This window comes from Salvelinus fontinalis, chromosome 19 (assembly GCF_029448725.1).
Source record: "Salvelinus fontinalis isolate EN_2023a chromosome 19, ASM2944872v1, whole genome shotgun sequence".
Taxonomy (NCBI): Eukaryota; Metazoa; Chordata; class Actinopteri; order Salmoniformes; family Salmonidae; genus Salvelinus; species Salvelinus fontinalis.
This window is the reverse complement of record NC_074683.1, coordinates 31,265,533-31,281,322: the sequence shown is the minus strand read 5'-3', so window position 1 is coordinate 31,281,322 and position 15,790 is coordinate 31,265,533. Positions and strand designations below refer to the sequence as shown.

General features: G+C 44.5%; 2 protein-coding genes across 6 annotated transcripts in view; one reads left to right on the top strand and one right to left on the bottom strand.

Moving 5' to 3' along the window:
- Positions 1-7,794, top strand: part of LOC129816606 (telomere-associated protein RIF1-like) — a 41,824-nt gene extending 34,030 nt beyond the window's left edge. For 2 of the 3 annotated variants that reach the window (XM_055871294.1, XM_055871296.1), the window contains 10 exons: positions 469-611; positions 776-865; positions 974-1,034; positions 1,223-4,798; positions 5,002-5,133; positions 5,399-5,485; positions 5,747-5,862; positions 6,418-6,571; positions 6,776-6,896; positions 7,083-7,794. In XM_055871294.1, coding sequence (XP_055727269.1) covers positions 469-611; positions 776-865; positions 974-1,034; positions 1,223-4,798; positions 5,002-5,133; positions 5,399-5,485; positions 5,747-5,862; positions 6,418-6,571; positions 6,776-6,896; positions 7,083-7,336 — 4,734 coding nt within the window. In that variant the 3' untranslated portion in view covers positions 7,337-7,794. The remainder of the gene's footprint in view (positions 1-468; positions 612-775; positions 866-973; positions 1,035-1,222; positions 4,799-5,001; positions 5,134-5,398; positions 5,486-5,746; positions 5,863-6,417; positions 6,572-6,775; positions 6,897-7,082) is intronic. The other variant, XM_055871295.1, reaches the window with a different exon arrangement.
- Positions 7,795-8,272: 478 nt separating this feature from the next.
- Positions 8,273-15,790, bottom strand: part of LOC129816605 (nebulin-like) — a 95,031-nt gene continuing 87,513 nt past the window's right edge. For all 3 annotated transcript variants that reach the window (XM_055871292.1, XM_055871293.1, XM_055871291.1), the window contains 7 exons: positions 11,894-11,986; positions 11,300-11,407; positions 10,867-11,053; positions 10,560-10,652; positions 10,229-10,369; positions 9,397-9,500; positions 8,273-9,096 (listed from right to left, as the gene is read on the bottom strand). In XM_055871292.1, the coding sequence (XP_055727267.1) occupies positions 8,923-9,096; positions 9,397-9,500; positions 10,229-10,369; positions 10,560-10,652; positions 10,867-11,053; positions 11,300-11,407; positions 11,894-11,986 (900 nt within the window). In that variant the 3' untranslated portion in view covers positions 8,273-8,922. The remainder of the gene's footprint in view (positions 9,097-9,396; positions 9,501-10,228; positions 10,370-10,559; positions 10,653-10,866; positions 11,054-11,299; positions 11,408-11,893; positions 11,987-15,790) is intronic.

Sequence of the window (15,790 nt, the reverse complement as noted above, 5' to 3'; positions counted from 1 at the left end):
CAGGATTATGGTACTAACCACATTAATGTGGAAGTGTTTAGAAATATATTTTCTTATTTACAATAAAAGTGACTCAAATGACCCAATACATTATTTACTATTAATTTCTATTGGGCACAAAATAATCTGAAACACAACCAAAACAAACAGCAAATGCATCCCACAAGTTTGTACAGTCACAAGCATGATGTAATCATTGCGTGCTAGAAATATGGGACCAAATACAACATTTTACTATAATAGACATAAGTGAATTTGTCCCCCTAAAATCAGGGGGAGGAACTATTTACAAAAAGTGCTGCAACTTCTAAACAGTTCACCCGATATGGATGAAAATCCCCTCATTAAAGCTGTCAGTCTGCACTTTATCTTAGTCATTGTATCATTTCAAATCCAAAGTGCTGGAGTATAGAGCCCCCCCAAAAACATCTGTCATATTGGAGATGATTTCTATTCCCTCCCCAACAGATGAAGCTCGACTTTGGCTCTCCCAAGCCGCCTCGTAGAGAAGAACTGGAGGAGCAGGCCTCTATAGACTTTGTGTTCATACCCCCCGAGACTAAGGAGAGAGTCCTGACCGAGCACCAGAAAGAGGTCAAGAGAACCAAAAGGTCAGTTTCAAGCAATCAGCTCTTTTTATTTAACCAGAAAGTCCCTTGAATACTTTTTTCTTCTTCTCAGGGAGCCATATTTAGACAAAATAAACCAGAAGTTATAGAAATGATTCTTTCTCACTTTCTAGTAACAAAGCTTTTGTATGGGTTTTATTCTAAAGGGTTGACATTCCTGCCATGTACAACAACCTGGATGCTTCCCTTGATACCACGGTCTTCACCCAGTACACACAGAGTCAGGAGGAATCACTGTAAGTACTTATTGACTGCTGCCGTTACACTGAATAACACTAATCTATGAAGAAAGAAAGATAGCTTTGTGGGGGACCCAATGTTTAAAACATGCATTTCTTTTACAGGGACAAATTGCCAGCAGATGAGCAAGCCGAAGATGCTGAAAAGGATGAGGTTAAAGCGGAGGTAAAGAGAAATTAACACAAGCTATTCATTGTTCCATTTACCCCCCGAGGTCTGAAATGTCCTTATTTGCCCCAATAAACGTTTTTCTTTTGATTGAAAACATATGGGTGCCTTCATAGCCAACAGGCCTTTTCTTCAAATTAAAGTGAAAATCCCCAAATACAAATGTCTCATTATTTTCGTCACAGGTTCCAGAAGAAAACATGGAAATGGGGGAGGACGTTGCTGACGACACCCAGGAATATATCAGTCCAACCCATGAGACAGCAGAATCTGCAAAGGGAGAGGAGGAGCCTGCTGATGAGTTACTTCCTGAGTCTGCAGACATTTCCATGGAGGAGGGTGTCAATGAAGATGTTTCATTGAAGGATGACTCTGCCATGGATACCAGAGAAAGCACCAACCCTGACGTCTCTGGCTGCTCTGACATGGTCTCAGGGACGCCTCAGAAAACCAACAGTCGTCGCCAGTCTTTCATCACTCTAGAGAAGTATGCTGAGGGGAAGCCTGCTAGTCCTGCCAGCGTGGTGACGTTTACAGGCCCCCTCACCAGGACCGCTAACAGCCAGAAGCAGGATGCTTCCTCTCCGGAACCACCGGCAGGGGCCGGCCAGGCGCAGGCGGCTTCCTCTCCGGAACCACCGGCAGGGGGCGGCCAGGCGCAGACGGCTTCCTCTCCGGAACCACCGGCAGGGGGCGGCCAGGCGCAGGCGGCTTCCTCTCCGGAACCACCGGCAGGGGCTGACACGGACTCGCAGGAGACTGAACAAGCAAGATTTAGATGCTCCAAGAATCAGTCTTCCAAAAAAGAGGGAGAGAAACCTGAACCTTCAGAAGACAAAAAGCAATCTGAGGTTGAGAAACCAGCTGAGAAAAGACCAAGTGAAACCGACGAGGACGACGTCATCCCAGACACCCAGACTCCGGTGGAAATACTGAAGGAAGTTCTAGTTCCTGAAGAAGTAGTAATGGGAAACAACAGTCAGAAAGAAGAGGAATCTCCAGGTCTTCTGGAAGGTTCTCCCAGTTCCCAAGCCGATCTGAGCCAAGGTGAACCAAGGCGGTCCGGACGGCGGAGGAGCAGGCCACTGAGACCAGGAGAAGATGCAGAGGTATGGGAAGAGAAAGACAAACGGAGAAAGTCTCAACCCAAAGAGGCAGAGTGTGAAACGGATTCACCAAAGACTCCCTCTCCTGCCAGTCAAGCAGATGGTCAGTCACAGGGTAGAGCCAGTAGGAGAAGTAAGCTGGCTGTTGACGTGGAGGACCATGGAAAATACAAGCTGAGAAAAATTAGTCACAAGGAGGAGAGCGAGTTGAGCCAATCAAATTCACAGGTGGCCACGCCTTCACCTGCTGCTGATATCAACAGCCAATCACAGGGTAGCACGGTATCAAGTAGAAGGAGCAGCAAATCAGAGGATCTGGTCAAAGACAAACAAAAGAGAGGTGTTGCAGAGGAGGAGCTCAGTCAAAGTGACTCTCAAACGGACACCCCCTCTGCCTCTGATAATGATAGCCAATCACAGAGTAGATGTAGTCAGAGGAGTAAGTTGGCTGTGGAAGTGGAGGATGATTGCAAGCAGAAACTAAGGAGTATTAGGGCTCAGAAGGTGGAGGAGAAGACAAGCCAAATTGATTCACATGTAGCCACACCATCTCAACAAGAGAGCCAGTCACGGGTTCGTGCAAGCTGGAAGAGCAAACCGCTCAGTGATTTGGAGGAGGTTGACTTTGTAGATGAGGTTGACAAGCAGGATCCTACTGAGCACCAAAGTGATTCTCAGATTGCCACACCCTCTCCTGCTGATCAAACAGGAGATGGCCAATCACAGGCTAGATCTAGCAGGAGGAGTAAATTGGTCACCGAGTCAGAAGAACAGGGTAAAGGCAAGCCAAAGACGAGAGGCGGTACAGAGCTACTCAGCCAAATTGACTCAAAGACTACACCTTCAGCCACTCCAACAGACAGCCAGTCGCAGGGTAGAGCAAGCAGGAGAAGCAAGGTTCCCATTGAAGTGGCTGAGTTTGAGGTCAAAAGAAGCCTGCATTTGGCCACTGATTCAGCAGCAACACCAGAGATGAGCCACACTCATTCTCAGGTCGCTCCTTCTGCCACCAGTCCAACAGACCGCCAGCTGAGGCCCAGGGGCAGAACCAGTAAAAGAAGCAAGATGTTAAAGGAGCAGGTAAAAGCCAACAGCAGCCCTAACCCAACTCCTAACATGGAGACTGAGAACTCACAGGTGGGAGATACAGAATCCTCACAAGGAAGTGGAAGGACTAAAAGGCGCAATGCCTCCCAGGCCTTACTAGGCTCCAACGTGGAGAACTCGGAGTCGGATGCTTCAGAGCTCCGGGAGGATGTCCAGAAAGGCCGGAAGCCCACGTCAGCTGGAGCGATTCCAAACCCACTGGCTACAGTTGGATCAGCAGAGCCAGGGGCTGACCAAGATATCCCAATGAATAGTTCTGAAACTTCTCTAAAGTCAGACTTGCAAAAGTCAGACTCGCAAAACCCATCAAGTGAGGCCTTCGAAGTCAATATTCCACAGGATGTGGAGGAAGCCCTTAAAATGGTCAACTCCCTTAAACCTGAAGTGGTAGTTCCAAGTCTTCCTGTGATAACTCAGATAGCTCTGGGGCAGAGGGAGACGGACATGGGGGGTGTGGTTGAGGCAGTTGACCCCGTTGTGCCAGAGAAGGCTGAGAGTGAAAATACTAAGCTTTCTTCTCAACAGGACTCTTTAGTAGAACCTGATCTAGAACATAAGAGCCAGGATGCGTGTATGTCTCGATGGAAGAAGAAACGTGGACATAAATGGTCAAAAAGCAAAGCGAATTTCAACACAGTTTCCTCTCAGGAGAGTGACCATGGTGACCTAGAGTGTGACAAGCCAACACAGATCCAAAGTAAGCTGCTCACTGACTCTGAGCAGGCCAACTCTCCCACGCTTTCCACTGAAGGAAATGCCATCTCTGAAGATGGACTAAACAGACTATGTACCCCTCCCATTGCCAATGGCCTCCCCCCAGATACTTCACCTACTGAGGCAACAGAGGAGAAACTGAGTCTTCAGGTCTCTGAGTCCTCAGGGAAGGTTTTAGATGGGCTGAAGCCTGTGGCTGTTTCCAGTGAGGAAGTGACAGAGGAGCAGATGGGAGTACACGAGGAGAACATACATCCAGAGTCTGCTACCAATGTTCTAGAGGAGGACCAACTGGAAGATGTTGGCAGGTCTATTGGGCAAGCCCAGCCAGGGTGCTCCAAAGCTTTAGATGAGGAGCAACGGGAGGAGCAGTACACATCTATCAAAGAAGGACAGCCAGAGGCTGACAGCACCTCTACTGGAACCAGAGAAACCCACACTGAGCCTCAGGCGGACAACGTTCAAGATATCACTCCTCTCCAAGAGAGGGCAAAAACTGACAATGTATCTGGCCTCGAGTGTGAAGAGGGTGAAGAAACCCAGATGGACAATAATGACCTAGATCTCTCTCCTGTAAACTATTTTACCCTTGTGTCCTCTGACCTTCACGAAGCCCCAGTGCCTCTACATCACCCAAGTACCTCTAAAGACATGTTGTGCCAAGACTCCCCACCCAAGCAGAAGGATGCTGTGATGGGGCTGGAGGTGGGCCATAGCCCCAGCAGTGGCAGGACCAGGGGGTTGTGGTCCCCCTTAGCTTCCCCCTCCACCTCTATCCTGAAGAAGGGACAGAAAAGACCAATAGAAGAGGAGAGTCCTTCTCCTTTCACAAAGGTAATATGATCAGGGGTACTTAATCTATGACGATTTACAAATCATAAATTTATGCATATATTCTAATTATCTGCTTTCAACTGTCAGTATAAATTGAAAATTACACGCTTTCAGTTGAAGAGAATCCTTGATGTATCTATGATGGCATTAGCAGGTTTTGAAAACAAAGTGTGATAAATTAATACATAGTTTTTATTTCGCAGTCTCGACGAGTATCATTTGCTGACCCAATCCAACACCAGGAGCTGGCAGATGACATTGACCGTCGCAGCCCTGTCATCCGATCCAGCTCCCCAAGAACCAAAACTACCAGCAGCAGCATCCCTCAGGCGAAGGTACATGATCCACTAGTGATGTGTAATAAATGTCATTTTAAATACTCTACACTAAATCATTAAAGGCTCGATTTAGTTAAGATGAGTGTGTGAAACTTCAACTTTTGCCTAAATCCTCAATGGGAGGCAGTGATATTCTGACTTGATTTCTACACAATTAACTCAGTGGCCACAGATTAACTGAACTTCCCCTTTACTTTTGTTTTGTTGTCTCTTTCATTTTGACCCTTTTACTGTGATAGCCTAACCTCTGCTCTATTTGCAGTATATCACAACACCAACAAAGGGCCTACTGATCCTCAGTCCACGCAATCTCCGCAGCCCAGGGTACAAGAGCTCCAAGAAATGCCTGGTATGTACCCTCAGATACACAGGAAGTACCCAAGTTATTTTCAGACTAGATCATAATCCTAAATTCAATCCTTTTTGTAAAACCTAATGAATTAGATGATGATCTTATTATCCACAAGGACATTCATTTTGCAGCATCCATACATTCACTACATATAGACAGAACAGCCAATTTGGTCCATTGGTTTACTGTCCATGATTGTTGTGCATGTGCCCGAGTGTCATTCCTACTTAGCTTCTGACTTGATTAATGTTGTTTCAGATCTCTGAGCTGGGCCAGGAGCCGAGGCCCATCCCTAAGGACTGTGTGTACCCTGCCCTGGTCCGCTGTTCTACCCCTGTGGAAGCAGTGCTGCCTCAGATCACCTCCAACATGTGGTTAGTGTAACTCAGAGAACTCTGGTCCCAAAAAAATTAACTGCTTCTACAATATATCAAGTTTAATACAATGCGAGTTGCAACAAGGGAACAACAATCCAACATGGCTTCCCATACAACTGTAGCAGATATCCAAGCTTTAGGCATTTCTTTATAATTAAAATGGGCCATCAGCCATTGCTACATACATTTTTGGACTTATAAATGTACTGATATGTATCCAATGATTCTTGAAGAATATAACTTATAAATGCCCCATGAGCTTAGTTCAACTGTCACACTCTGAGAACCCAAAATATAAGCTTGTTTCTCTCCAATGTTTGTAGACAAAGTAAATGTAAACAAACTCTATATAGCCTCAAAACAACATGGTTAAAACAATCATTTTGATATCATGGATGGTCAGTCCTTGCATCCATAGCTCTATGAATTTGCGTGTTACATTTCTCCAGTCCCGTCCCTCAGCTTTTTACCGAAACGAGTGGGGAGGGTGTTTTGCTATTCCTTCTACTGCTGATAGCTGCTTTAACATATTCTGTCATTATTTATCCTCAGGCCTCGTGGCTTCGGCCAGCTTGTGCGAGCCCGGAATATCAAAACTGTCGGAGACCTCAGTGCTCTCACACCAAGTGAAATCAAGAACCTTCCCATTCGTTCCCCAAAGATTTCTAATGTGAAGAAAGCACTTAAAATATACCATGAACAGCAGGTATTTTGCCCAAACTTAAAACCTGTGACTTTTTCCTACCTTCTGAAAATGCAAATGAGATTCATACTTTATACCCAAGAGATATTTGTGTTACACAGTTAATGATAATTGTCATACGCGGTTAATTCTTGTAGAGATGGGCACAGTTCAGGTGGTTTATCTATTTGGTCTGTAATGGATCGTTTCACCTTGTTACTGCTTCAGCAGAAGGGCCGTAGTGATGAGCTGAAGAGTTTTGAGGAGATGGAGAAGATGACATCTGAGCTGGAGGAACCAACTGATCCTCAGAACCAGGAAGAAGACAAGACTCCAGGAGATGCTCTAGGTGAGTTCAATTAACCTGTGTTGTCCCAAAGCCAAAGGCCAATTTGTGCAGTAAGAGAATAAGTGGCTGTGAAATTGCTCAATTGAACTTGCCACAAATACATTTTTTAGCTGTATTTCTAATTCAGCTCACTGAACAGAACTCAATATCATAGATGATTATCATGCATGATGTTCCCTTCTGTAGTCACAGAGTTGTTGGATGAGCCAGTGTCCAAGGAGCGACCAGACCAGAGCAGGCCTGACCACCAGAAGACTGCTGAGGGGGGTCTGCTGTTGGAGGTGGAGTCTCTGGCGGCTCATCTGACTGGGGAGGGATTGAGCCACTGCTCCTCTGACCAGCTGGTTCAGATCCATGATCAGCTGGGAGGCATGATGAGGACTGTGGTGGTGCAGCTGCAGAGCAGACTACTGGCTCAGAACAAAGACAGCGGACCCTGATCCAAACACTATACAGTCCCAGGGTTTGGATTACATAATTTGGGAATGCCCCATGTGAAGTCTCTTGAAGATGCCTATTGACAATTGTGGGGGGCGGCACATTGGTGCTTGAATTCTTGTTTATGTGGGGGCCGGGGCCCCACAGCCCCCACACCCCAATCAAGGTTTCCCCTCTCACACTCAGATCTTAAGTTAACCAAGTACTACACCACAAGTCCACCAGGATCTGTTTGGATTGTGTTTTTAAACTCCTGTTTTCCTTGTCCTCTCTGATGGTGACATTTTATAAATGCTAGTTCAGGCTAAAAAGTAGTGGTGGCGATTAGTTGTCATGGCAACAGAGTGAAAGCGACGCATGGTCTGATTGGCTATACCAAGAAGTGATATTTTAACGATACATTGTGGTCAGGAGGATGCCACTTTTTACGTTGTGTACTTAAATAAAGGTTTGAAAGACGGAGGCTGTATCAGTGTTGTTCTTTGGATGTATGGGAAGTTGTACACAGTATGTGAGCATAAGGCAATGTACTTCTGAATTCATGATTAATGCCAGTACTGAGGCTGTCATAGATTTCCAGGCCACAACATTACCTGCCTTCAGGGTAGGGTTTGTTTTGTCAATAAAACAGCTCCCTAAAAAACTGACTTGGCTTCACTTGATTTCAGCTTGTCCAGTTGTTTTGTGTCAATATCAAAGTTATTATTGATATACCTTTACGCAAGCTGCTAAAGTGGTGTCTGGCTTGAACTATATGTAATGTAGCGAGGCCACAAGGTAGAGAAATAAGAACACAAGACCTCAGTAGTGCAGCAGGTTGGTGTTTTATTATCTACTGATCGAAGGTATTTTACGTCCTTTACCCCCAGACGAGGGAACGAAACACATGCAATGAGTGACCAGCCTTCGGCTACTTCAGGAGGGAAGAGGCTTCTCTCAAACGGGTGTATTCAGGGAGGTGAAACTCACTGATAGAAATAAGAATAGGAAATCGTGTCCGCTCTTCATTCTGATAGCCAATCATATCTGTTCTACACTATATTCTTATCTGAACGTTCCGTAATGTTACATCCTCAGGAACAGACCCCTGGTTACACGTCTTTTCTTCATCAACCCCTTGTGGTTTTAGGTGATTTACAACTTTATTCTCTCCATACGTTACACTTTCCTATCGTCCATATACGTCGCATGTAAGCTCATCCTGTTTTTGTGTGAAAGTTAACTTTCAGTAAAGCTTTTCAAAAATATTTAACCGACATTGATTAAATAAGGTTCTGTCTGCAATTTACAAAATAATGGGCTTTTCGTCATATTGTTCTTTCAAGACAAGGTCTTGGAAAATGATGAATGTTCTTCTACAGTAGTCTATATAGGTTTTTATACATTTCAGCTTCTCATGTCACATCCACAGGGCCTTGGGAAACGGGCATCAACAAGAATTGCATATAGACTACAGCAACAAATCTAATCTAAGCGATAGTCTACACATATAACAGGTTTACGAAGCGACAGATTCAGCTGTAGATGGTGGCCAGGTGGATGTGTCTCACCCACTCCGGGGGGAGGGGTGGGTGGGAGGGACTTGTCTTTAGATTGCTTCAACGTAATTGGCCGGCAGCATGCCAGTCTTGCCTGAGCGCTGCACAGTGCCGTACATCCAGCCCTCGTCGATGGACTGCACGTTTACGATAACATCACCATCCTTGAAGGAGACCTCGTCCATGTCGGCAGAGGAGTAGTCATACATGGCACGCACAGTTTTCTGAACGGGACAAAAAATGTTTTAGTAATGACAGCTGATATAGAGAAAGCCACAGATAGCTTACTATCATATATTTTCTCTTTATATACATTTTTGGAACATGGTAGTGAGTAGTGCACAGCAACCCCACCAAAAGGAAATTTGCCCAAAACTCCAACACGTTTCTCTGGCATCTCCCTTCTCAATGTGGAGGCAATACAATGTAATTCTGTTTCACAGTCAGTAACATCAACGATGACTGGTTGCCACGGTAATGATCTATGTCCTGTGAGCCTGGTACAGTCAAAGTACAGTACTCACCCCGGTGGTGGAAGGGTGGGAGGGGACAGAGGACACGGTGGTCTGCTGTGTGGCTACAGAGGAAGACCTCTGCTGCAGCTCCACGGTCTTGGTGTGTGTGTAACCTGCAGATAGGAAAGACATTAGTCAGCTGTCACAGTTAGAATGAGGCCTTAGGTATAGAACTTCTACCAGAGCGAGCTGGGAACAGGGCACTGACTGTACTAAGTATTGACAATACTTGAATATAAAGGTCTGCCATCTACACTGAGTGTACAAAACATTAGGAACACCTGCTCTTTCCATGACAGACTGACCAGGTCAAAGCTATGATCCCTTATTGAGGTCACCTGTTAAATCCACTTCAATCAGTATAGATGAAGGGGAGGAGACAGGATAAAGAAGGATTTTTAAGCCTTGAGACAATCGAGACATGGATTGTGTATGTGTGCCATTCAGAGCGTGAATGGGTAAGACAAAATATTTGAGTGCCTTTGAACAGGGTATGGTAGTAGGTGCCAGGCGCACCGGTTTGTGTCAAGAACTGCAACACTGCTGGGTTTTTAACACTCAACAGTTCCCTGTGTGTATCAAGAATGGTCCACCACCCAAAGGCATCTAGCGAACTTGACACAACTGTGGGAAGCATTGGAGTCAACATGGGCCAGCGTCCCTGTGGAACGCTTTCAACACCTTGTAGTGTCCATGCCCCAACGAATTGAGGCTGTTCTGGGGGCAACTCAATATTAGGGAGGTGTTCCTAATGTTTTGTACACTCAGTGTCTGGGTTTGGTGGTGTGATATCTGAACTGGGTTGTGATTGTGTGAGGTTGGCCTACTACAGTAGACCTACCCATGGAGGAGGTAGCAAAGCCGTTGCTGTACAGGGACACGTGGTGGGCTGGGTCCTCAGACACCTCAGACTTCTCATCGCCAACACCACTCATAGCGCTGGTGGAGCGGGAGTGCTCCTTGCTGCGACGCTGGGCTTGGACTGTCACACAGAGGGCAAAGGTCAGGGTTCAACAAAACCTAAAAATATTGGTTGCACTTTATATTGAATGACTAGTGCATTATGAATAAAATCATAATGCTTATAAATGCTTATAGATGTTTATATGCCAAATCAAAGAGTTTCCTGTGGATTATGCTGTTCAGGTGTGATGCTTCTCTCTCTCTCTTACCTGACATCATGTGCAGACTCCTGGACTGGATGTTGTCCTCAGCAGGGTCGTAGTCAAACACAGAGCCGGGGTTGGTGCGCCATACACGCAGATCTGAGGGTTAACAGACAGGTTTTACAGAACGGCTGTTACAACATAGATCAAATGGATTTAGAATAATTGGTTGGTGTTTGTGGGTCTTGGCACAGCGTGTGTGTGTGTGTGTGTGTGTGTGTGTGTGTGTGTGTGTGTGTGTGTGTGTGTGTGTGTGTGTGTGTGTGTGTGTGTGTGTGTGTGTGTGTGTGTGTGTGTGTGTGTGTGTGTGTACCGGTGACTGTCTCCTGTTCGTGCTCCACCACGCGTCTCTTCTCCATCTCCACCACACGTCTCTGGATGCCACGGTAGTTGATGTCGCTGAACTCCTGGGTGTTCTTCTTCACACGGTCCATCACGGGGTCAGAGGTGGTGGGAGTGAAGCTGCCCTTACTCTTCTCAAAGTCCTGGTGGTATTTCACCTGGTGGACAGAGAGCCGTGCGATGGTTTTATATCAGGCGGGAATGAGTAATCAACTTGGTATGGCATTTGTTATTACATTTTAATAAAGGACCCAGTGGTAAGACAATATTTCAACTTTAGTGGTATGGTTTTACATGGGTATGAATTATGAATGTGAGAAATTTTGTCTGGCCTGTGTTATTACAAGAAAAATACTCTTTACAAGCCTACAAGAGATATAACATCTACAAAACAATTGACTCACTCCAGAGATGTTGCGCTGGGTCTCCTTGACGCGTCTCATCTCAGGTGTGTCCAGCACAAAGGCAGCCTTGCCCTGCACCTGTTTACGGAAGCTGTCAGAGTACAGCACCTGTGGGACAGCAGAGAGGACAGCAGAGGAACAACGTCAGCACCAGAGTTAACCCCCTTTATCTGCTGAACCTGTGTGTGACAGAATGTGGCACAACAACAACAGATAGGGTCACTCTGAGAAGGGCTTATTATTGGGACCTCAGACGATATTAGCAGGGAGATTCAAACCTTCAGAGTGGGGGTGGATTAAGAGGGCGTGTCCCAATTCATAATGGAGTTAGGAGGGTGTGTTCCAATCCTTAATTGGGGTGTTGGGAGTGGGAGGAAGCCAGGGGAAAAGGAGGACTTGACTAGTTTCAATAACAAGGCAGAGGGTTAGCCATGATATACATATAGATGAGGAGAGCAGAGGATGACTACTGTAGATCTGATTAATGAGGTTAACTAGAGCCAGAAGAAGAACAGGAGGGAGTTAGATGAGAGGGTTAACGTGGGTTCTAAAGGGATCTAAAGGGGCACAGGTCCTGGAGGACGGCTGGTGTACCGAGCTAATCTGTTCTTGGTTCCGTTTCGCTCTCTCCATCTCTGGAGTGAACACCTGGGGCGTTCCTTTGGCAGAACTGTCCTTATACAACACCTACAGGGCAGAAGCACAGCCCCCAGGGGACAGTGAGACACACTGCAACAACACAATCCAACACACACCAACACACACTAAAACATCCCAGCCTCCACAGCATGGCAAGGATGTTAGTTGCCACACTAAAACAGGAGATAAATAGCACACATCTTAAAGGAAGAACGCTGCTGTGGAGATACAAATTTAAAAAAGGTTACGCAAAAACACTCAAAATGTGAGGAAGTAATTTTGAAGAGGGTGTTTTAGCTGAGGTTAGAATGAAGGGAGAGTCAAAGATGATTTACTGAGGGCGGAAGGTGGAAGGATAGATTGAAAGGAACGAGGAAGGATGGAGAAGGATGATGTGTTGTATTAGGATCAGGGTTGATTGTTGATGACAAGGGCTGAACGATAGAGAAGACAGTTTAAGGAGGTAAGGGAGGATCACGCACAAATCTCGACTAAACAGTGAAAAGCACAGAAACACGTGTTGGCATTGGTTTCCTCTAGTACCGAGCTGATGTTCTTCTGCATCTCACGAACCCTCTTCACCTCCGGTAGGTCTGAGATGGCTGTGCACCGACACAACGAGTCCTTGTACTTTATCTACCCATCAGATCAGCATTATGGTCCCATGCAGAAGAGAGGTGATGTCACAATGGACAAACACACACAGAGAGAGCAACTGTGAACCAGAGACATCGGACAGCAGAGAACAGATTACAGGAAGCACTGTAGCTACAAATGACATTGAACTGTTAATAGCACAAGGGACAAGAGCGTATGCAGAAGAATAAAGCTAGATTGAACACATGGGACACAGCAGCAACTTCAGCAAAATATTTTTGGATCATACACCTCTTCTGAAATAATATAGACTATTTAGATATATGCATGTACTCACAGGGAGGGGTTCCGCCACCAACATATTGTTTAAACATTTTGTGGCTTCATGTTACCAGAGAACTTGACATGTTTGAATATTCTATTTTTAAATCATTGTCTACTTATAGTACGCTTCATTTTTACATTAGGACATTTTTGAACAGATATAGGTTTTGGGCTAGGGTAAGACTAAAAAGGGTTGGACAGGGAATTAAAGTGGGGTTGGAGTTGTACATGGGCTTGCGTAACAGGAGCAGGACAGACAGGAGTATATAAATGAATCAATAAATGAATGAATCAATGATTGATATACTCCTGTCCTGCTCCTTATCATCAAGCCCCTGTAGAACTATATGGATGGTAGATGGAGGGTAAAGAACGACAGTATAAAAACCTGTACCATGCTAATGTGTTGCTGGTTGCATTTAACTCTGTCCATCTCTGGGGGGTCTGATATAGCTGCTCCTCTTTGTACTGAATCTTTAAACAGTAACACAGAGACAACCAGTCAAAAACAGGGTTTATTGCCCACTCAAATAAAAACTAAGGAGATGGTAAACGTATGAGAGCTGCCATAAAATGCATGCAAAGGTTTGGGTCATAGTTAGACTACCGTTTCAAAATCTCACAGCACTTCAGTAAAGAAAGCTGAAGAAATAGAATTAAAAGACAAAAACATTATAGGATGAAGATTAATAGAAACAAAAAATGGAGAAGAAAAAGCAAAAGGCAATTTGTTTGTCTGGTAGGAAACCAACCAATAGAAAACCAAGAAAACAAACAAGGGATGAATCTATTTAGAGCTTTAGTTTGGAGGACAGTTATTTTTGTACCGCTAAGTTATTTTGAAGCGCTAGACTTCATCTTGGCACACAGAAGTCAAAGGTCAGGAGAATAACCACTGATGCTTTAGGGGGCATTATTGGAGGTCAGTTAGGGGTCATACGACAGAGAGTGTGAGAGGTGTTTTGGGGTTTGTTGGTTGGGAAATTATGGGGGGCCTCCTTTATGGGAGGGACTAGATAGAAACTCGAGTACCGAGCTGATGTTCTTCTGCATCTCACGAACGTTCTTCACCCCCGGTAGGTCTGAGATGGCTGTGCCCCGACACAACGAGTCCTTGACCTACTCTAGGGGTTCCATGAGAAACACAGAGACAGAGACAAAGCAAGACAGATAACAGATATAAAGCACACGTACTGTACACTACATGTATACTACACGTACACTACACGCATACAGCAGCAGCAGCAAGGACGATGGCCTCACTGAAGACGGTGAGAATGCAGCTGGCATAAAGGAGGTAGATAACACAGTTGTGACATTTACATTGCATGTCAACAGCAGTTAAGTGCTTTTGCTTTTACAGAATATACTGCAAATTATATAACACTATGAACTGACTAGGGAACCTCTGAGCGAACGAAAGGTAGATATTTGGTTTAATTTATTACAGATCTTAGATGTAACGTTAATTAATTATTTTAATGTTCTGATGATTAGCACAAACTCTGCAAAACGGGGTTGAAAATGTGAAAAGAAAAAATGGTTGCAATTATGTAGAGATTAAAACATTATATGGTGTTTTATTTTGTTAAATTTGAGATCTGGGGGGGGTTCAACATGGAGCCTATGGCATGGAAGCGTAGACTGAGTGAAGACAGGCAGGGTCACCCTATAGTGTACCGTGCTAATGTTTGTCTGATTGCATTTAACTCTGTCCATCTCTGGGGTGTCTGACAGAGCTGTTCCTCCTCCCAAGTCCTCTTTGTACCAAATCTTTAAACGGTAAAAGGAGGAAAACAGTAGTGAGTCTTTGTTCTATCAGTTGAGAGGTTGGTTGAGTGATTTGTGCATGGGAAAAATACAGGGAAAAGACAGCTAGGCCTACAACAGACAAAAACCAGAAAGAAAACATTTCTAGATGACACATGACATTACGAGTAATAAAGCATTAAACCTGTTGCCTCAAAGTGTTACCATATGCCGTATTTCATAATGACATTGCTCAAACCAGAGGTCTAAAATCTAAAAATGTTATTAACCTAATACAGAAACACAAGTTTGGCTATGATTAATCTCTCACTATCAGTTCAAGAGGGTAATAAGGGTAATAAGAAAGGGGAGGAAAAGAAAGAAGTGAAAATGTACTATTAGAAAAGGTGAAACATATATATATTTTTAAATACTAATGGAGCAGTAGGTATACCCAACTGAATTTTTTTGTATTCTCGTTAACACAAAGAATTTCAGGGCTTTCCTTTATTGACGACACTTTGCCTTTTACGTTTTTAAGGTGGTCTGTCTGGTACTGAAGCTACAGGGAAAAGAGCACAAGTGCAGTTAACATGTCTCCCAATAACAAAAACATCAAGAAAAGAAAAGAGAGATTGGAGTCATTAAAACTTGTTTTTCAACCACTCCACACATTTCTTGTTAACAAACTATAGTTTTGGCAAGTCGGTTCGGACATCTACTTTGTGCATGACACAAGTAATTTTTCCAAAAATTGTTTAAAGACAAATTATTTCACTTATAATTCACTGTATCACAATTCCAGTGGGTCAGAAGTTTACATAAACTAAGTTGACTGTGCCTTTAAACAAAAATGATGTCATGGCTTTAGAAGCTTCTGATAGGCTAATTGACATCATTCCAGTTAATTGGAGGTGTACCTGTGAAAGTATTTCAAGGCCTACCTTCAAACCCAGTGCCTCTTTGCTTGACATCATGGGAAAATCTAAAGAAATCAGCCAAGACTTCAAAAAATAAATTGTAGACCTCCACAAGTCTGGTACATCCTTGGGAGCAATTGCCAAATTGCCAAATGCCTGAATGTACCACGTTCATCTGTACAAACAGTACAGTACAATAGTACGCAAGTATAAACACCATGGGATCACGCAGCCGTCATACCACTCAGGAAGGAGACGCATT